The sequence below is a fragment of the Ursus maritimus genome, unplaced genomic scaffold, assembly GCF_017311325.1.
Source record: "Ursus maritimus isolate PB19 unplaced genomic scaffold, ASM1731132v1 scaffold_19, whole genome shotgun sequence".
Taxonomy (NCBI): domain Eukaryota; kingdom Metazoa; phylum Chordata; class Mammalia; order Carnivora; family Ursidae; genus Ursus; species Ursus maritimus.
In genome coordinates this window covers 41,948,103-41,969,019 of record NW_024424341.1, presented here as the reverse complement: position 1 = coordinate 41,969,019, position 20,917 = coordinate 41,948,103, and the positions used below count along the sequence as shown (strand labels likewise).

The following is a 20,917-nucleotide window of genomic DNA, read 5'->3' as shown; positions in this document are numbered from 1 at the left end:
ATAAAAGGGTCAATACACCAAAAAGATATAGCAATCATAAATGTATATGCATCAAACAAGAAAATATTCAAACACACAAAGCAAAAGTTAATAGAACAGAAAGAAAGAGACAATTCCACAATTCTAGCTGTGGATTTTGACACTTCTTGTTCAGTGACTGATAGAAACACTACGCACAAAATCAGCAAGGATACAGAAAATCTGAACAACACCAATAACCAGCAGAATCTCACATTTATAGAACACTCCATCCAACAACAGCAGAATATATATCTTTTTCAAGCATCCATGGAACATTCAATAAGAATGCTGCTTATGGCTCACCTGTTGGTGGATCATGAAACAAACCAAGAAATGTAAATGTTTTGAAATTGCACAGAGCATGTACTCAGACCACACGCGAAACTAAAAATAACAGAAAAATAACAAAATATTCCAAACACTTAAAAACCAAGAAGCACACTTCTAAATAATCCATGGGTCAGAGAGGGAGCCTCAGATGCAATCAATAAACTGAATGAAAATGAATTCAAAACAAATGAAAGTTTGTGGGATGGAACTTCAACAGTGCTGAAAAGGAGATTCATAGAACCAAATGCTTCGTATATTGCAAAAGAAAAAAAAAACCCTCAAGTTAATGATCTATCTACTATCTCAGTAAACTACACAGCACTAAATAAACCAGAGAGAGCAAAAGAAATAATAAAGATCAGAGAAGAAATTGAGAATAGAAATAGAGAAAATCAATGATTTTATAAAAAGCTAGTTCTTTGAAATAGTCAATAAAATTGATAAAAATTTAAGAAGATTAATAAAGAGTAGATATGCATTTCCAATATCAGGAATAAAACAGGAGATATAAACACAGATCTTCCTGTCATGAAAAGAATAATAAAGCGATACTTCAAACAATTCCACAATTTAATTAGAAGACTTAGATGAAATGGAACAACTTCTCCAGAAGGGCATTCTATCAAAACCCACCCAATATAAAATAGATACTCTGAGCAGTCTTATGCCAATTAAGTTGAATCAATATGTGATTAAAAGTATCCCAAAGAGGAATCTCCAGGCCTAAATGATTTCACTGGAGAATTCTACCAAATATTTAAATAAGAAATAACACCAATTCTACAAAATCTCATCCGGGGGAAAAAAGAGGAAAAGAAAGGAAGAAAGAAAAGAGCAACACTTTGCAGTTCATTTTGGGAGGCAAGTAGTGCTCAGACACCAATACCAGTACAAAAAAAAATTAAACTATACACCAATATGCTCATGATTTTAGGCACAAAATTCCTCAGCAAAATACTAGCAAATAGAATGCTGCTATATTATAAGAATATTCCATGACCTGGTGCAGTTTATTGCAGGGAGGCAAGGCCAGTTCAGCATTCAAATCCAGTCAAAGGAATCCATAATATCAACAGGCTACAGGAAAAAAAAAAAATCACAGGATCACATCAACCAAAGAAGAAAAAGCATTTGGCAAAATTCAATACCCATTCATAATGAAAACTCAGCAAATTATGGGGGTGACTTCCCAAAGTAGATAAAGAACATCTATATAGAGAGAGACAAACCAAAAAACAGACCCTTAACTATAGAGAACAAACAGATGGTTACCAGAGGGGAGGTGACTGGGGGGATGGGTGAATTAGGTGAAGGGAATTAAGAATACACTTATCTTTTTTTTTAAAAGATTTTATTTATTTATTTGACAGAGACAGCACAAGCAGGGGGAGTGGGAGAGGGAGAAGCAGGCTCCCCACTGAGCAGAGAGCCTGATGTGAGCCCAAGGTGGGGCTCAATCCCAGGACCCTGGGATCATGACCCAAGCTGAAGGCAGTCGCCTAACTGACTGAGCCACCCAGGCGCCCCAACAGTACACTTATCTTGGTGACCAATGAGTAATGTATGGAACTGCTGAGTCACTATATTGTACACCTGAAACTAATATAATGTGTGTTAACTACACGAGTTAAAATTTAAAAAAAAAAAGTAAAACAAAAACACTGCAGCTATCATCATATTTAATGGTCAACACTGAATGCTTTCTCTTTAACATTATGAACAAAGCAAGTATGTCCTCTTTCACCACTTCTATTCAACATTGCACTGCAAATTCTAGCTAGTACAATAAAAACAGCAAAGGGGAACGAAAGAGATACAGATTGGGAAGAAGACAAAAGATGTTTGCTATTTGCTGATAACATTATTGTTTATGAAGAAAACCCTCAGGAATCCACACAAAAAATCTGCTGGAATAAGTGAATTCAGCAAGGCTGCAGGAGACAAGGTCAACATATCGAAACTAATCATATTTCTTTGTCACAGTAATGATCATGTGCAAACTGACGTTAAAAACTCAATATGATATATAATGACCCCCCCAAAAAGTGCCTGGATAAAAACCCAACAAAACATGATCAGGATCTGCAAGTGGAAAATTATAAAACACTACTGAAATAAAAACGGATCTAAATAAGTGAAGAGACATACCACATTCATAGACCAAAAGAGTCAACATAATAGATGCCAAATCTCACCAAAATGATCCACAGACTAATGTAATGTCTATCAAAATCCCCGCAAGACGTTCTGTAAATACAGAAAAGCACAATAAAGTGTATATAGAAAGCCAAGGGGAAAAATTAATATGGAAGGCTAAATCAATTTTTAAAATATAGGGGGAGTAATCACTTTACCCAATTTTAAGATTTACTGAAAGCTACAGTAATCAAGATAGTGTGGTACTGGCAGAGGTTTAGACATACGAATCAATGGGATAATATAGAGAACTCAGAAATAGACCAACAGAAACATGCCCAGCTGATTTCTGACTGAGGAGTAAACATAATTCAATGGAGGCGTAACACTGTAGCCTAGCTTTCAACTAATGGTGCTGGTCAACTAAACATCCTTAGGCAAAAATACAAGAAAGAAACTCAACCTAAACCACACATGGTAATACAAAAGTGAATGCAACATGGATCAGAGATTTAAATGTAAAAGGTAAAACTATAAAACTTTAAGAGAAAATATTCAGGACAGAGAGCTTGATTAAGACCTCTTACACATGACATGAAAAGGATTAAGATAATAATCATCATAATAATTCATAATAATGTCATGAATCAATATAACAAAAATGGCTTGGCCTAGGATAGCAATACAAAAGTACACATGTGATGATTTAAAAGGCCCTGAGGAGGGTTCGATGTGAATGCGTGATTATTTTTACATCTTTCTTCACAGCATTTTTTTTTTTTAAGATTTTATTTATTTATTTGACAGAGACAGCCAGCGAGAGAGGGAACACAAGCAGGGGGAGTGGGAGAGGAAGAAGCAGGCTCATAGCAGAAGAGCCTGATGTGGGGCTCAATCCCATAACGCCGGGATCACGCCCTGAGCCGAAGGCAGACGCTTAACCGCTGTGCCACCCAGGCGCCCCCACAGCATATTTCTTAATGTGAGGTAATGCTATCACGTGCAGCTCAAAAAAACAAACAAAACAAAACAAACAAACAAAAAAACAAAGAAGGAATTCCAAAAGACCCTGATAAAAGGTACTAGTCATTACTTATTGTACCAGGACTAAGGCCATGGTAACAACTGTGTAACAGAGACCTGCATGTGCACACACCAATTTCGTCGTTAAAAATTCTAGTCAATTTCCTCAATAGGGAATCTTCACACAATCTTTTGTAAAGACTAAAAATGAGATTCCTTCTCTGCTTTTCTGAGTTTATGGGGTTGTTTTTTTAAGCTAATTTAGCTATGTGTTTTATTTTGTTTTGGCTCTAATTCAACCCCTAGAAAACAACTGATGTGGACTTGGGAGAAGCCTCTCTGAGGAGGACTGGAGAAGCTTAGGAACCGCACTCAGAGGGAAGAATTCGGATTCATCTGGGAAGGTCACCTAGCTACACTGCCATCCTCATCACACAGAAAAAACAATAAACAAGTAGATCAAGAGCAAGTGGGTTGTTAAATATATATGAAAAAAACAAATCAAAGTCTTAAGAGTGTTGTACAGTGGGCTCATTCATACATACATCTTTATCTCCTGAAATATAACAGTATTTCATAACCAAGCCTTCATATTCCTCATTAAGACTTATGCTGCTCAAGGATAGAGACGAAGCTGTAGAACAAAGGCTTTCAATAAATGTTTTCAGACACACCCTAAATGTCCAACTGTCCTGACAATGGACAGCAGTGGAAGTATACGTAAGATAAAGGGGACAAGGCTTTCTGATCTCTGAAACAACATCCCCCTTCCCCATATAAGATGTGGAACAACAAACTGCCATAGGCTTGTCACAGAACTCTGAAAGCAACCACGCTTGCATTTCTTTCTCCTTTATGTCTTCTCCTCCTTTGTTTAAATATCCCTGAGATAATTTTTCAGTGTAAACTAAGGAGAAAGATGTGGCTGATGGTTATACTCAGTGCATGAGAATGACTGGATCACACTCCTGGATGAATTCTCAGATGAAGAATAAGGCTCTAGACTGGGTCAATTTCCAGTCTGACTCCTTAGATGACAAATGATATCCTGCAACAGAAGGGTTTCTCATAGGGAAGGAAACTGAGGGGTTTCTCTTTGGTATGAAAGATCAGATTCTGAGTAAGATGTTTCCTCAGTGGTTACATCCAAGAAGTCTTTCCCCAAGAGGAGCTCTTAGAGGGTGACTGAGGACTGCCCACTCGTGAAGGGTCTTCCCACTTCCGTTACACTGACAGAGTTTCTCCCAGTATGAATCCTCTGATGCTGAGTGAGGGATGAGCTGCGACTGAAGGCTTTTCCACACTCACTGCACTCATAAGGCTTCTCTCCAGTGTGGATAACGGAGTGTCGGATGAGACTTGTGCTCCAACAGAAGGTTTTCCCACACTCAACGCATTCATAGGGCTTCTCTCCACTGTGAATCCGCTGGTGCCTTGTGAGCCCTGACCGGCGGTTGAAGGCCTTCCCACACTCCATGCACTCATAGGGCTTCTCTCCAGCGTGGATGCTGATGTGTCGAATGAGGTCTTTCCTAGTGCTAAAGGCTTTCCCACATTCTTTGCACTCAAAAGGTTTTTCTCCAATGTGAGCCCTTTTATGCAAGATAAAAGTGTAGCAGTAGGTAAAGGCCTTTCCACACTCACTGCACTCATAGGGTTTCTCCCCAGTGTGGATAATGGCATGTCGAATGAGGTTTGCCCTCTGGCAAAAGGCTTTGCCACACTCCATGCATTCATAGGGCTTCTCTCCACTGTGAATCCGCTGGTGCCTTGTGAGGTATGACCGGCGATTGAAGGCCTTCCCACACTCTGAGCACTCATAAGGCTTCTCCTCAGTGTGGATGCTGAAGTGTCGGATGAGGTCTGATCGATTGCTAAAGGCTTTCCCACATTCTTTGCACTCATAGGGTTTTTCTCCAGTGTGGGCCCTTTTGTGCAAGATGAAAGTCGAGCAGTGGGTGAAGGCCTTTCCACACTCGCTGCACACATAGGGCTTCTCCCCAGTGTGACTCCGCTGGTGCTGCTTGAGATGTGACCGGCGGTAGAAGGCCTTCCCACACTCGAGGCACTTGTATGGCTTCTCTCCTGTGTGGATGACATAGTGCTGAATGAGGTCCGTGCTGTCGCAAAAGGCTTTCCCACATTCATTGCATTCAAAGGGTCTCACCCCAGCGTGAATCTGCTGGTGCCATGTGAGGTGTGACCGGCGGTTGAAGGCCTTCCCACACTCCATGCACTCAAAGGGCTTCTCTCCCGTGTGGATGATATAGTGTCGAAGGAAACCTGTCTTATCACGGAAGGCTTTCCCACATTCTTTACACACAAAGGGTTTTTCTCCGGTGTGGCTTCTGTTATGCAAGACTAAATTGGACCGGTGGGTGAAGGCCTTCCCACATTCGCTGCACTTATAAGGCTTCTCTCCAGTGTGAATCCGCTGGTGCCTTGTGAGGTGTGACCTGCGGTTGAAGGCCTTCCCACACTCCATGCACTCGTAGGGCCGCTCCCCCGTGTGGATCATGTGGTGCTGGAGGAGGTGTGTGCTCTTGCTAAAAGTTTTCCCACACTCGGTGCATTCATAGGGCTTCGCTCCAGTGTGAATCTGCTCGTGTCGAACAAGAAAGCAATTCTTGGCAAACACTTTCCCGCATTCCTCACACTGATAGGGACGTTTCCCTTCCTGAATCAAGGGATCTTTCAGTAGTCCTCGTGAGTCATATTCATGGAGAACATGTCCTGGAGGGATTAGCTCCCGTATAGTCCTTGAGTGTAGACCATCATCTGTCCCTAAACCATCATGTTCAGGCTTCATGTTCCCAGGGAGCTTCTCCGTTTGGGGGTCTACCCCTGGTTTCAATGAGCCTTCTAGCATTTCTGATGGCCTATCCTGATTCTTGCCTTGCCCCAGCTGGGAGTCCCCCAGAGCGTGCTGAGTCAGTTGTTCCTGTGGTGAGATTTCCTCAGACAAGGCAAGGTGAGAAAGGGAAAGCTCTGTGGTCTTGGGCTTTGTACTGTCACCTGAAGGGAATACAATATACAGAAGGGCTCATTAGAGATGGCAACACAGAAAAAGAAAATTGCCATTTCAGTGGGAATAAGAAGATGAAAACAGTGGCTCTGAGCCTGTCATGTTTTCAAATCTCTGAAATCCAGTTTGCAATTTCTTTTCGACCTTGAATTCTTGAAACCTTTGAGCAGAAACCCAGAGGGAGAGAATAGATGGGGGACAGAGTGTCTGGCAATGAGGGCCAAGTACACAGAGTAATGACACTGTATGTGCTGGGTTTGCTCAAAGCAAGAACATCTCCAGATGCTACAAGAGGCCAGCGAAAGGGCACCTGACACAGCCTCCACAGCAGCCAGGACGAGGTCGGGGAGGGTTCCCACACAGGGAATGCGAGAAACTGCCATAGAGAGAAAACAGGAAAGCCATTTTAGCCTTTGCTAATGGAATGACCAAAGGTAGAGTCTTCCAAGACTCAGGGAACCTGCAGTGCACCAAAGGATGGGGCTGGTAAGGGTGTAGCCCCTGACACAGGACTGGTGTCCTCACAAGAAGAAACACTAGTGCATTTGCGTCTTCTCAGCGCCACATGAGGATGGAAGAGGAGACTCCTATCTGCAAACCAGGAAGAGGGCCCTCACCAGACACCAGATCTGCCAGCTCCTGGATCTGAAACTTCTGGCCTGCAGAACTGTGGAAAATAAACATCTGCTGTTTAACCGAACTCCAGTCTCTGGCATTCTCATTACAGCAGTCCAGACTGACTAGACAGTTGGTATGAGTAATATTCTCATTCTTGAAGTCAGTGATGTTAAGTGTATTATTTTCAAAAAGAAATGAATGGGCAAATAACTTAGTTAATATATCAATTAATCAAGGTCATTCTGACTCAGTAATGACAATGTGTCATAAACCAAGATTTATGATTAATCGGAATTTGTACCTGAGGCCCACTAAACCAAAGTTAGAGGTCACAGCAGGATTATGGTTAAGATCATGGTCTCTGACCACAAAAACCCGAGGCCCAAGTCCCACAAGAACTCCGTATTAGCTCCACGGTCTCTGGCAAGGCACTCAAATTTCATAAGCCCTCATTTTGTCTTCCGAAAAAGTAAGCTACCAATAGAGCCTGCCCTGTAGGGCTCTGTGAGGATGAAGTGAAATCCTGCATTTACCACATTCACTGTGTAAACCAGGTTCAGTATGAGGCCAGACACTGAGCAAAACATAACTACAGGTTAGCTCTATTTTTTTATTATGGGTTAGTCAAATAATATACATCTGAGACCTACTTAGGAAGCATATAAATTGGCCGTGTCAGAATGTGTAGATTAACCCTGAAGAGTATTGAAGAGTAAAAAGAATGGTCCACGAGATGCCTGATGAGTTAACATTAACGTCACCAGAATAAGAAGACAAGGAAGGTCCTGGGAGGTTGGGGGCAGAGATTCCAAGAGGATCAGATGCTCACGACACAATCTGAAAAGTTTGGTGCATTATGAATTCACACAGCACGGAGTTTAGAATGTTGGCTCTGGAGCCAGAACACTTGGCACAAATTACTTAGCTGTTCCCATCTCAATCTCCTCGTCTGAAAAACTGAAGACTCTCAGTTTCTGCCTCACAGGCTGTCCTGAGGGTTAAATGACAAAATGCCTATAAAGTGGTCAGCAGTGCCAGCCACTGGAGGATCATTTGGTAAATTGTGGGCCACTACCCATTATCACTACGGTTGCTGCTGTACTGGAAAATTAGGAGCAAAAACGTGACTGTTTAAGGAACATTTTCAGTGCTGTGGTACAGAGGAACCCCCTCATGGGGCCTCAAAGCACAAAGAGAACGATGTTACCACTTTCACATGTGAATGGTGGTAAGGTGAAAGGGTGTAGCCTTCTTCAGAACTGCTTGGCATTTTCCAATAAAGAAAACCTGACATGGAAACATACCAGAATCTGTTCCTAACAGAAATCAGTGCTTATCTGTACCAAAACACGTAACAAGAATATTCTTGGCAGCGTTATGTTGAAAAGAGCAGGAATGCCCACCAAGAGGGGAATGGATAAACGAATGGCAGTTTTTCACACAACGAGATATTACGTTAGATTGAGAGTGAACAAACTCCAACTATACGCAACCACGTGAAAAGAATCCCACAGACATAATGATGGTCAAAAGGAGACAGACATACAGATAGCACGCGGTGCGGTTCTATAGTCAAAACAAATTCATGCTGATGGTCTCAGTAGGGATTACCCAGCAAAAGGGGCTACTGAAGGCATGAGACCCTGACGAGGGGCTGGAAATGTTGTACAGTAGTCCCTTTTATCTGCGGGGGATTTGTTCCAAGACCCCCAGTGGGTCCCTGAAATTGTGCATAGTACCAACCCTATACATAGTATGTTTATACACACACACACACACACTTACATACACACACACCTATCGTAAAGTTTAATTTATAAATTTGGTATATAAGAGATTAACAAAAGTAACTAATGATAAAATAGACAATTATAACAAATACTATAATAAAAGTTTCACAAACGTAGTCTCTCTCTTAAAATATTTTATTATACAGCACTCACCCTTCTTCTTGTGATGCTGTGAGATGATAAAATGCCCACACGATGAAATGAAGTGAGGTGAATGACACAGGTATGTGACATACTGGTGTCCTTCTAATGATACATCAGAAGGATGATCATCTGCTTCTGGACTGTAATTGACTGTGGGTGACTAAAACCACGGAAAGCAAAACCACAGATAAGGGGGCACCGTGGTGTATATTAAATATTAACATAGGTGGTGGTTCTATGGGTTTATATGTACACAAAGATTCATCAAGATGACCTCTTAAGATTTTTGTACAACAAAGCATATGAGTTACAGCTCATTCAAAAAGTGCAAGAAGGGGCGCCTGGGTGGCTATGTCGGTTAAGTGTCTGCCTTCAGCTCAGGTTATGATCTCAGGGTCCTGGGATCGAGTCCCACATCGGACTCCTTGCTCAGCAGGGAGCCTGCTTTTCCCTCTGCCTGCTGCTCTCCCTGCTTGTGCTCTCTCTCTAACAAATAAATAAATAAAAATTTTAAAAATAAACAAAAAAAAGTGCAAGAAAATAATAACAAATGGGAGAGTGGAACATGAGTGTAGACATCTCTTGCGAGAATGAGACAACTTGGGGTGTGTGGGTGGCTTGGTCAGTTAAGCGTCTGCCTTCGGCTCAGGTCATGATCCTGGAGTCCCAAGATTAGGCCCTGCATCGGGCTCCCTGCTCAGTGGGGAGTCTGCTTCTCCCTTTCCCCCTGCTCCTGCCCTCTCTTTCTCTCTCACTCTCTCTCTCAAATGAATAAAATCTTAAAAAAAAAAAAAAAAGAATGAGACAACTTTTCCAAGAAGACGGGTTATAACAGGGAAAGCAGAGTTGATACCAGTGTGAAGACACTGGAGAGCCATAAGCCTTTTTCATTTACTTTCCCCTAGTATGATGCAACCAAGCATATTTTTATGAGACTGGATAGTTACAGAAGAGGCAGAACAGCAGTGAAGCAAGAAGCCAGTTCCCTGAAAAGGTGTGATCTGGCCTCTAGTGTGGGAATTTGCCACGGTTGGGGGCAAGGCCTCCTCATGGTGGGGGTGAGAAGGGAAGCCACACATATGAGAGATTCAGATCAATGTGTAACGGTTGGAAATCAAGCAACGCAAGAACACAGACTATTTTCAACATAAAAATATGCTAAGACATCAGTGGCTGGGGGGTATGGTGAAGGTCTGAAACAAGCTCTCAGTGGTTGGGGGAGCCAGTGCGGGAGACAGGACAGCTCAGAGGCACACAAGAGATGTGGGGAGACCAGCTATAACCCAGGCAAAAGTTGAAAACCTGGACTCAGGAGTGTAGGGATGGTTCTAGGGAGGAGGGGAGGTGGTGAAGATGTTCATGTGAAATGGACAGGATGTCTGAATGTAGGGCTGGCAAAGACGGAGGCGTTAAGGAGTTATCTGGAGTTGCGTCTGGCCTTCTGACATGCGGGGGAGGTGGGAGGAGCAGGCAAAATCATGAGCTCCCTCGTAGGCATGCTGAGCGTGAAGTGTCTTTTCCACATTCACAGACGTGAGACTGCTGACAAGGCTGAAGATTTGGAACAGACTCTGAGGGGCCGATCAGACACACACTTGGGACGAAAGCCCAGAGGGGAGACAGCATGGCTCTGCAGTGGCACCACTCACCACACCTGACATCCCCAGGGCCTCAGCAGCCCAGATTTGGGGAATAGAAGGCAAAATGTTACCTTGAAGGTTAAGCGAACAGGAGGGGTATGAAGACATGGAGTAAGGGAGTGCTTGTGAGTGTCTGACTGGCACCTGGACAAGGGGTGGATGGAGAAGGTGAGAAAGGGTGGGATGCAGAGTATAGCTTGTTTCCTTGCAGTGCAGAGGGAAATGGGAGATACTATCATTATTCATTAGGACTAATATGATGTGAACACACTAACAGCTTACTTTTGCTGAGCCATTCACTCACTATGGGTCAGGGCCAGTGTGAGCCACTTTGATGCACAATCTGGTACATCCTCAAACAACCAATGACTCGGGAACAGACTGAGTGTAGCAGACTACACTCACCGAACCATTTATTCCTCTCCTTGGACACACGGCTCAGCCTCGTTTCCCAGCCCCAGTGCCTAAGTATGGCCAGATGTCTTGTCAGTGGAAAGTGAGGAGAAACAGTGTGTGGGGAAGTGGGTATGACATCTTCCTTTCTTCTCCCGTTTCCCCTCTGCCAGCTGGAAGATGCCAGAACAACGTGCAAAGTCTCATGTTGATGACAGGAGGTACCTGGGTCCCTGAATAACTGCGGGGTACCAAGCTCCACACTGACCCCCATGGTCCTTGGGTGATAAAAGTACTTTTCATATGCTGAGTCACCAAGAGTCTGGAATATGCCTTTTAGAGCAGCTAGATTTACATTGGCCGAACCTATATATAAAGGCACAGTGAGATCATGCATCTTCCCCAGGGGCACGAGGCTGCTGTGGGTCCCAGCTAGTTTTTAAGCCCAAGCAGCTGGAGCTGAGAGCCTGAACTTATGACCCAGTAGGCCTCACACCTCCACAAGAGCACTGGAGATTGTGATAGGGCTGGAGCGGTGGGCAGAAGGACCATGGGTTAAAAGGCTTCATGGATCCTAAGCCTCCAGAGAGGCCACAACAACAAAACTTCCACAAATTCCAGAGGCAGTGATCACTGTGCTGTCTGCAAGCTGCCATGACCCTGACCTGGCCAGCTGTTGGCACCTACCTGGGCAGGAGTTAAGGGAGAGGCCTCTCTTCAATGTCTGTAACTCTGGGCTGTGATCCAATGCATAGATCAGCTCTGGTTTGGGCAAAGGACACCCTGTTCAAGGAGAAAGAAAAAGGATGTGGAAATTGTGGTGAGAAGAAAGAAATCTCTAAGTCTAGATTGGGATTTCAGAATTTGGAGAATGCCTCAGAATGAAGCTGCTCCCATCCATGCAAACAAAAAGATATGACCTGGAAACCAATGCATGAAACATGATTATTGGGTCCCAAAGACTAGCCATTAGTGTTGGCTCCAGAGACAGCACCAATTCCCTTTGATCTCCTTCCTGTAGAATCCCAACGCTTTTCAGACCTATCTCCTGAATGTACTTTCTAATTAATCCAGTCAGGGGCCTCGACCTCCCTGTGCATTAGCCATAGCTGGTGAGCCTGAATGCCACCACAGACTAATTTACACAAAAGCTCTGAGGTGAAGCCTAGCCATCAGATTTTAAACACTCCTCAGGTGATGGCACCCAGCCTGGTAGGTTAAAAAACCTCGGTTTCCATCATTTCACAAATGGCATCCCTGATTATCAGTAGTCTGAGGTAAGCAGAGCGGCTGGGTACTCTGAGTAAAGAGAAGGGTTTATTTCAGGCAGAAAGACTGGAAGACAAAAACAGGAACAAGAACAACAAATAGGAAACAGTGACAAACATGGTAAATATTAATCCCACTATATTAATATCGCTTGGAACATCAATGTTTTTCTAAATGCTCCAATTATAAAACAGTTTGTCAGAGTGGCTCAAAAAACAAAACCCAGGGGTGCCTGGTTGGTGCAGTCAGTTAAGTGTCTGACTCTTGGTTTTGGCTCAGGTAGTGATCTCAGGGTTGTGACACTGAGCCCCATGTCAGGTTCCCCGAATAACTGAAATTCTCTCTCCCTCTGCCCCTCCCGCTTGTGCTTTCTCTCTCTCTAAAATAAATGAATAAATCTTAAAAAAACAAAAACAAAGACAAAACAAAACCCAACTATAGGTCTATAAGAAACCCACTGTAAATATAAAGACATATACATGTTGAAAGTAAATGGAGAAAAATATACTAATATGTTAATAAAACATGCTAATACTAATCAATAGAAAGCAAGCATACCTATGTTAATTTCAGACAGAGGAGACTTCACAGCAAGGAAAGTTACCAGGGATAAAGAAGGCATTATGTAATGATAAACAGGATAATTTGCAAAGAAGACATAAAAATCCTTAATCTGTATCTGTCTGGCAACACAGCGTCAAACTATATGAGGCAAAAACTCATAGAATGACAAGAAGAAACAGATGAATCCACTATCACCGTTGGAGACCACACCACCCTTCTATCAGAAATGGACAGATCCAACAGGCAGAAAACTAGTAATGACAAAGTTGAACTCAACACTATCATCAATATGATAATAACTGGATATAACGGACATCTACAGACTAATTCATTTGAAAACAATACACATTCTTCTCAAACTCACATGGAACATTCACCATGATAGATTATATTCTGGGCCATTAAAAAAAAAACTTTAACAAATTTTAAAAAGAATAGAAATCATAAAAAGTCTGCTTTCAGACCATAAAGTAATTAACTAGAAATTAATAACAGAAAGATAACTGGAAAATCCCCAAACAGGCAGATTAAACAACACACTTTTAAATAACATATGGGTCTAAGAAGCAATCTCAAAGAAGTAAAAAATATTTTGAACTAAATGAAAACAAAAATACAGGGTGCTTGGCTAACTCAGTTGGAAGAGCATGTGACTCTTGATCTTGGGGTCATGAGTTTGAGCCCCACGTTGGTGTAGAGATTACTAAATAAATAAATAAATAAACTTTAAACAAACTAAAAAACCAAAAATACAACTTAACAAAATTTGTGGGATAGAGCAAAGCAGTGCTTAGCAGGAAATTTATAACACAGAATGAGTATTTTTTATTTTTATTTATTTATTTTTTAAAAGATTATTTATTTATTTATTTGACAGAGAGAGAGACAGCCGGCAAGAGAAGGAACACAAGCAGGGGGAGTGGGAGAGGAAGAAGCAGGCTCCTAGCAGAGGAGCCTGATGTGGGGCTCGATCCCAGAACGCTGGGATCACGCCCTGAGTTGAAGGCAGACGCTTAAGGACTGCGCCACCTAGGCGCCCCAGAATGCGTATGTTTTAAAAGAAAGATCTGAATTATATTTCCACCTTAGGCAACTAGAAGAAGAGTAAATTAAATGCAAAATAAATACTACAAAAGAAATAAGAATTAGAGCAGAAATCAGTGAAATTGAAAACAGAAAATAGAGAAAATCAACAAAACCAAAATCTGGTTCTCTAAAAAGATCAATAAAATTGATAAGCTTCTAGCCAGGCCAGAAAATATGAAAAATGACACAAATTACTAATATCAGAAATAGAACAGATGACATCACTTCAGATCCCATGGACATTAAAAGGATATTAATGGAATACTATTAACAATTCTATGCTCACAAATTTGATAACTGAGATGAAGGCACCAATTACCTGAAGACACAATCTGCTAAAAACTCACACAAGAAGAAACAATCTGGGAGCGCCTGGGTGGCACAGCGGTTAAGCGTCTGCCTTCGGCTCAGGGCGTGATCCCGGCGTTATGGGATCGAGCCCCACATCAGGCTCCTCCCTGTGAGCCTGCTTCTTCCTCTCCCACTCCCCCTGCTTGTGTTCCCTCTCTCGCTGGCTGTCTCTATCTCTGTCGAATAAGTAAATAAAAAATCTTTAAAAAAAAAAAAAAAAGAAGAAGAAACAATCTGCATAGGCCTATATCTATTACAGAAATTGAACCAACTGTTCACAACCTTCCAAGACAAACAAAGCACCAGGCCCAGATGGGTTAACTGGTGACTTTACCAAACACTGAAAGAAGATATTATACCAAGTCCCTACATTCTCTCCCAGAGATAGAGGCAGATGGGATATTTTCTAACTCAATCTATAAGGTCAGCGTTACCCTAATATCAAAACCAAACATTACAGAAAAGTATACACAGTATCTCTCGTGAATATAGATGTAAAAAAATTCCCCACAAAATATTAACAAATCAAACCCAACAATGTATAAAAAGATTACATACCACAGCCAGTGGGATTTATCCCAGAGATACAAACCCGGATAAAAATTTAAAAATCAATTAATATAATCTATCACATCAACAGGCTAAAGAAAAATCACACAATTATACTGATAGATGCAGAAAAGCATCGATAAAATACAACATCCATTCATTAAAAAAAAAAAAAAGAATGCTTAGCAAAATAGGAATAGAGGGAAACTTCCTCAACTTGATAAAGAACATCTACAAAAACACCTACAGCTCACAATCCACATTAAAGTGAAACTTGAAGCTTTCCCACTAAGATCAGGAACAAGGCAGGATATCCTCTCTAACCATTTTTCAACATTATCCTGAAAAAAACAGCTAATGTAATAAGAGAAGAAAAAGGTATACAGACTGAGAAGGAAGAAATAAAATTCTTTATTTGTAGATAACATGGTCACCTATGTGGAAAATCCAACAGGATCGACAAAAGACCTCTGGAACTAATAAGCAATTATAGCAAGCCTGCAGGACACAAGCGTAACATACAAAATGCCTCCGGATGTACCAGCAATTAAAATTAAAAACACATTACCGTTTACATTAGTACTCCCCAAATGAAATACTTAGGTATAAATCTAACAAAATATATATAGGAGCTGTATGAGGAAAGCTACAAAACTCCAATAAACAAAATCAAAGAACAAAATAAATGGAATGACATTTCATGTTCATGGATAGAAAGGCTCAATTCTTCCCAACTTGATCTGTAGATTCAATGCAAACCCAGTCAAACTCTCAGCAAGTCGTTTTGTGGATATCAACAAACTGATTCTCAAGTTTATATGGACAAACAAAAGACCCTGGTCTCCTAAGCGCTACAGTAAAAAGGAAACAGCAAACACTCCTGTGTGGGGCCAGCAACCCGAGTCCAAGAAGGCTGAAGCAGTAAGAGGGGGAGGGGAAAGGGGATGTGAGCAGGAGGATTCAATCCTCAAGAAACAGGGGTCCGGGAGAGAGGCAGACCTGGTGATGCTAGACACCATTTCATGAACCACTGAGAACAAAAAACTGGGAACTGCACTCAGTAATTTAGTCAAATAGAGACACATGCATAAATACAAAATACCATCTATTCTGGCCAACATTTCACAAAAGAAAGGACTTGTGACCACCAAAAAAACGCAGAGGAGAGCTTTTCACAATGAAGATGTGTCTTTTAAATTGAACAGATTAGGCTTTATGAGGGATTCGCTGCAGTGGCCCTATTTTCCTTATTTGCCAAGGACGGCATGTTGGGAGAATTTAATGAGTGAAGAGGAACAGTATCAGCATACAGAAAGAAGTAGAGACAAGGAACATGGGGCCTCACACAGCAAGGACTGGGGGCCACTTCCTGCTACAAAATAGCTGTGGCAGAAAAAAATCATTGTGAAAAGACAGAGGCACAAGCAGACCCACAGAGAGAAGCCAGGACAAAAGCCCCAGAAGCCAGGGATTAATTGTGTTTCTCTAAGTTCCTGTATCAGTCCCTCAAGGGGCCCAGCTGGAATTCCAGCCTTTAGGTTTTCTGAGACACCCCCATTTCCTCCCAACATACCCTTCTCCAAGAAACTATGTTTCTTGCTTAACCCTCCCTGAGACACAGGAGAGTATGAAGGAAGAGAGGAGTCTAGAAAATGACTGAAGTGGGGAGGAGGACAGGAAGGCTACAGAGGCCTTCTCAAGCAGCCAGGCCTGGAGCCAGAGAGTCGAGTGAAGGAGATGACAGGTCTCCCACACCACAGAGTTAGGGAGGCCTTACCCAGAGAGACCAGGAGCCCACAGGTCTCCAGCATCACCTCCCGGTACAGGGTCCTCTGGGCTGGGTCCAGCTGCCCCCACTCCTCCTGGGTAAAAGTCACAGCCACATCATCAAAGGTCACAGGCATCTGCAAAGTCAAAGAGAGGCAGTGTTTTGATCTTGCAGCTATTAATGGGAATCAGAGCCCATCTCTCTCAATGGCAAGGGAGCAGAGTGACCAAACACCCCCTGAGGGCTGAGCTCTGTGCTGGACTCAAGGAGGCAGAGATGCTGGTTTGCCCTGATTACAGCAGCATAAGAGACAGAGCCTCCTATGTGGGAGCCAATGAAGAATGGCGAGAGGTCAGGAGCTTCCTGCGTGGACTGTGAGGCACAGAACGGTAAGGGCTTTAAGATGCCACAAGAATGGGAGAGAGTAACAAAGATAATGAAAACAGTACCAATAATAATTACAGCAACAGCAGCCGAGACTCACTGATCTTCACTGCATGCCTGACTCGTGCTGATGCTCTACCTGTCTTGCTCATGTGAATGAAAGTCCCCAGCTCTGAAGCCGTACTCCTGAGGTTTGAATCCAAAGTCTTAAAATCAACACTTGCCTGCCGTGTGAACTCGGGAGCCTCACTTTGTTTCTCTGAGCCTCAATTTCTGGATCAATACAATAATTCTCACTCGGCAGTAATAGTTATGAGAATTAAAGAAAAAATCTTCGTAAAAGAAACACTGGGGTGACTGGCCACAGCCTGTGAGGTCAAAATATCATTATCATGTTTGTGCCAGTCAGGGCCCTGAGGTCCAGGGTGCTCTAATAGTTCACCCACAGTTTACATGTGGTATGAGCAGAGGCAGGATTTGAACTGAGGTCCCTCTGGTCTAGGGTCTAATGGCATAATCTTGACACTCATCCAATAGCAAAGGAGTTAATGAAGATGTGAAGCATTTCAAATAAATTTCCTAGCAACATTCATTTCAGCCACCATTGAACATAATTCTGTGGACATGGGCAGAGAAACGAACTCATCATCACCCACCTCACAGGACGATCACCTGACGTGGTGGCACCTGCTTGGGAAGTGGCAGGGCCTGGACTGGGTCCCATCACCTTCTGCTCCTCAGAGACTACCAAGAAGAATCCACACTGAGTCACTGTTTCTTTTTCTTGCCTGAGTCCCCCCCCCCCCACCTTGGCAACTCTGAGGAAATTCCAACTCACCCACTGAGTCTCAACAGCACGTATGCCTGAGCAAAGAATACTTCAGGCCCAGAAAATAGAAGTTATTGAGGACAATGCAGGCTGTGGCCATGAGAACAGCCTTTGACTTGTCACAGTGTCTGTCACGGCTGAGAGTATGATGGAACACTCAGCAAATGACCACACAGTCTGGCCTTCCCAGGGTACATCTCAGCAGATGGGGACAGGAGGACCATGGAAATCACACAGGTACTCTGAGGACTCCTTAAACAATCAATCTGCCTTTTCTTGTCCACACACTTCCACTTGCTAAAATGCCATATCCCCATCTCATGCCCAAGGCCTGTAAGGAAGCCTGCTTGGCTTACAAAGTTGACTTCACGTGTTTCCTCCAGGCATTATTATCTGCTTTTTGTACAGAAAGGGGTAAAAATACAGGCTGTGGTGGTCAACACACTGGTTATTAAGAGCTGCAGTGATCTGGGGCACTAAACCTCTCCGAGGCTCAAGTTGTTCTCATGCAAAACAGCGATAATAACACAACCCAACTCAGAGGAGCTGAGGATTAAATGAGGTGATATGTTATGTCTGCCTGTCAGCCACAGCAAGAACCACTGAAGGCCGGCCATCATGGTTCTTCTGTTACTGCTTTCTCTTTGCTCCCACAACATCCTAGACAAATTCAACCATGAACACCTATGGTTCCCTACACAAAAATGCCAGATGAGGGGCGCCTGGGTGGCTCAGTCATTAAGCGTCTGCCTTCGGCTGAGGTCATGATCCCAGAGTCCTGGGATCCAGCCCCGCATCGGTCTCCCTGCCCAGCAGTGAGCCTTCTTCTCCCTCTTCGTCTGCTGCTGCTCCCCCTACTTGTGCTCCCTCTCTGTCAAAAAAGAAAAAAAAAAAAAAAAAGCCAGATGATGGGCAAGCTGGGAAGGGGCCATTTTAGCCAGAACTGTTAGGAAAGTGCTCTCCAAGCGAGTGACATCTGAGCAGAGGCCAGAAGGATGTGAGAGGGAGGCCCTGCAAAGTCACAGGGGCAGCATCCCAGGCAAAGGCCAGTGCTAGGACAAAAGTTGGGGGGATGAAAGAGAACTTAGCATGGTTAGGCTGGTGCATCGGGAAAGAAGGCAAGATCAGAGGAGGTCGGCGGGAGAACCCGGTAGGCACCTACAGGTCATGGCAGCGGGCTGGATTTATAAGTGACGGAAGCCCTTGGAAGTATGCACCTTTCATCCTTCCTGCACTGAGCGAACACCTGTCAGAGACCCGCCACAGATGTAAGACTACGGATAAAGTGACAAGCCAACGCCACTTGCTGTAAACAAACGACAAGGAGAAAAGGAAATCGAAAGGCATTCTTGGCCTTCAGGCTGCCCAGGGGCCCCTCCGCAGCAGAGAGGCAGCAATGCTAAGCGCATCGTCCACTCACCTGCGCAGGGTCCATCCACGCCGCCGCCATCATGGGACCCTGTGCACAGAGCAGGACCCGGAGGGGCAGCGGCCGAGGGGCCTGCGGGATTCAGCCGACTGCCACCGTTTCGCTGCCCAGAGCGGGGTGACCTCGACTGACTGTCGTACTCCGAGCCTCAGTTTCCTCAGTGTGAAATGCGTCCGAGGCCCAGGGCGTAGCTTTTCGGCTGCGGGGACAGCGACCCGCGCCCCAGGGGGCTCACGTGACACCCTGTTACAGAGGATGAGGGACGGGTGTCGGGAGTACAAAGATACGGAGGTGGGACCTACGGTCCACGCCACTTTCTCCGCTCGGGCCTCGGAAAGGTGCCCGGCCCACCGCTCAAAGCCCCACAGCCGGGAGAAGACCTGCCCGGCACAGGCGGATGATGTACGCCTTATTGGGACCGGAAGTCCCGCCCAGCCGGTCCGGGCTGAAGGAAATGCCCCTGGCCTGGGCAGTCATTGGCCCAGCGCCCGCGCAGACACGCGGAGCACAACCTTCTGGGTAATGTGGTTTTTTCCTTACAGAAAATGGGCGGTGGGGGCACTTTCCAAGCGTGTCTTCTCCGGAGGAGTACGCGAGGTCCAGGGACCGCCTCAGACCCTCTTCTTCAGAGTGGGATCAAGGGGCGGGGCGAGGCCGTCCCTCTCATGCCCGGGGAAGTCGAGGCTCAGGAGGCGGGGACCTCCGCCCGGGGTCAGGGCACGTGCAGGGTCCCGCCTTGGCTCGGCTTGTGACTTTCCCCGTGCGCCTCACCTCCCGGCGATCCTCCTGGAGGGAAGACGGCTGCTCGAGCGGTAAGGTGACGGCGGAGACGAGGACGCCGGAAGCCCCCTCCGACGCGGCGCCTCTCGGCCAGCGCCACGTGCTGCGGGGCCTTGACACGCGGAGTGGGCCCCGGGAGCCCGAGGAGCGGTGTGAGAGCCCCTGAGGAGGGGAGGCCGCACGCGAGCGAGGCTGGGGGGACGTCGGGACTCCAGTCTGGAGCAAGGGCAGTTTCAAGTGCCTGTTTCCCGTGGGCACATCGACCTGTGTCTGAGGGCCGGCAGAGGGTCGTGCGTGGACACAGAAATTCGGGAGTTGTTAGCAGATGCTGCTATCTCAAGGGTCCACAAGAGTGAGACTAGGTGGAGAAAGGAATGGACAGGGGCGAACCCTGAACCAACCCGGCGTTAAGTAATTGCAAACAAGAAACCAACAAAATCATGTTAGGAATTCTGACAGTCCTTCAAGAATGTATTACAAAATTTCTTAGAAGTTATCATCGGTTACTTCTTTAGTTTTGTTTTGTTTTCTCTCAGGCCAAGGTGAGAAAAGTGCAGCTTCCAATGAATTGAGCATAGTTATAAAAATGGAAACAGGGTGTGCGTTTGACCCTGCTGTCCTGTCACAATTACTAAACACATCACGAAGGAGTAGACCTCCCCTTTCTTTTCTCCCCATGTGTCTAAAATGGGAATCACAACATGCATATTTCTTTTTCTTTTTTTTTTTTTTAAGATTTTTTATTTATTTATTCGACAGAGATAGAGACAGCCAGCGAGAGAGGGAAC

The 20,917-nt window shown here is 44.3% G+C and overlaps 2 protein-coding genes across 3 annotated transcripts in view; both read right to left on the bottom strand.

Moving 5' to 3' along the window:
• Positions 1-757: 757 nt before the first annotated feature.
• LOC103677268 (zinc finger protein 805-like) lies at positions 758-19,724 on the bottom strand. Of its 2 annotated transcripts, XM_040633768.1 has the most exons (4): positions 19,341-19,724; positions 16,717-16,843; positions 11,808-11,903; positions 758-1,428 (listed from the first exon to the last, which is right to left on the bottom strand). In XM_040633768.1, the coding sequence occupies exons 1-4, from the start codon at positions 19,371-19,373 to the stop codon at positions 1,421-1,423; spliced, it is 264 nt and encodes an 87-aa protein (XP_040489702.1). In that variant the 5' UTR covers positions 19,374-19,724; the 3' UTR covers positions 758-1,420. The 2 variants fall into 2 exon arrangements, with proteins under 2 accessions (XP_040489702.1, XP_008704760.2); XM_008706538.2 differs by lacking the exon at positions 758-1,428 and having other exon boundaries at positions 9,830-11,903.
• The window catches only part of LOC103677269 (zinc finger protein 805), a 46,423-nt gene continuing 29,475 nt past the window's right edge, over positions 3,970-20,917 (bottom strand). The window contains 2 exon segments of the mRNA XM_008706539.2: positions 3,970-6,183; positions 11,058-11,070. Coding sequence (XP_008704761.2) covers positions 4,577-6,183; positions 11,058-11,070 — 1,620 coding nt within the window. The 3' untranslated portion in view covers positions 3,970-4,576.

Excerpts from the sequence above, each read along its gene's own strand:
- LOC103677268 (XM_008706538.2), bottom strand. The coding sequence starts at position 19,373 with ATGATGGCGGCGGCGTGGATGGACCCTGCGCAG. Across the intron at positions 16,844-19,340 it reads CGTGGATGGACCCTGCGCAG|ATGCCTGTGACCTTTGATGA; the intron begins GTGAGTGGACGA and ends TTGACTTTGCAG. Across the intron at positions 11,904-16,716 it reads TGGGCTCCTGGTCTCTCTGG|GGTGTCCTTTGCCCAAACCA; the intron begins GTAAGGCCTCCC and ends CTCCTTGAACAG.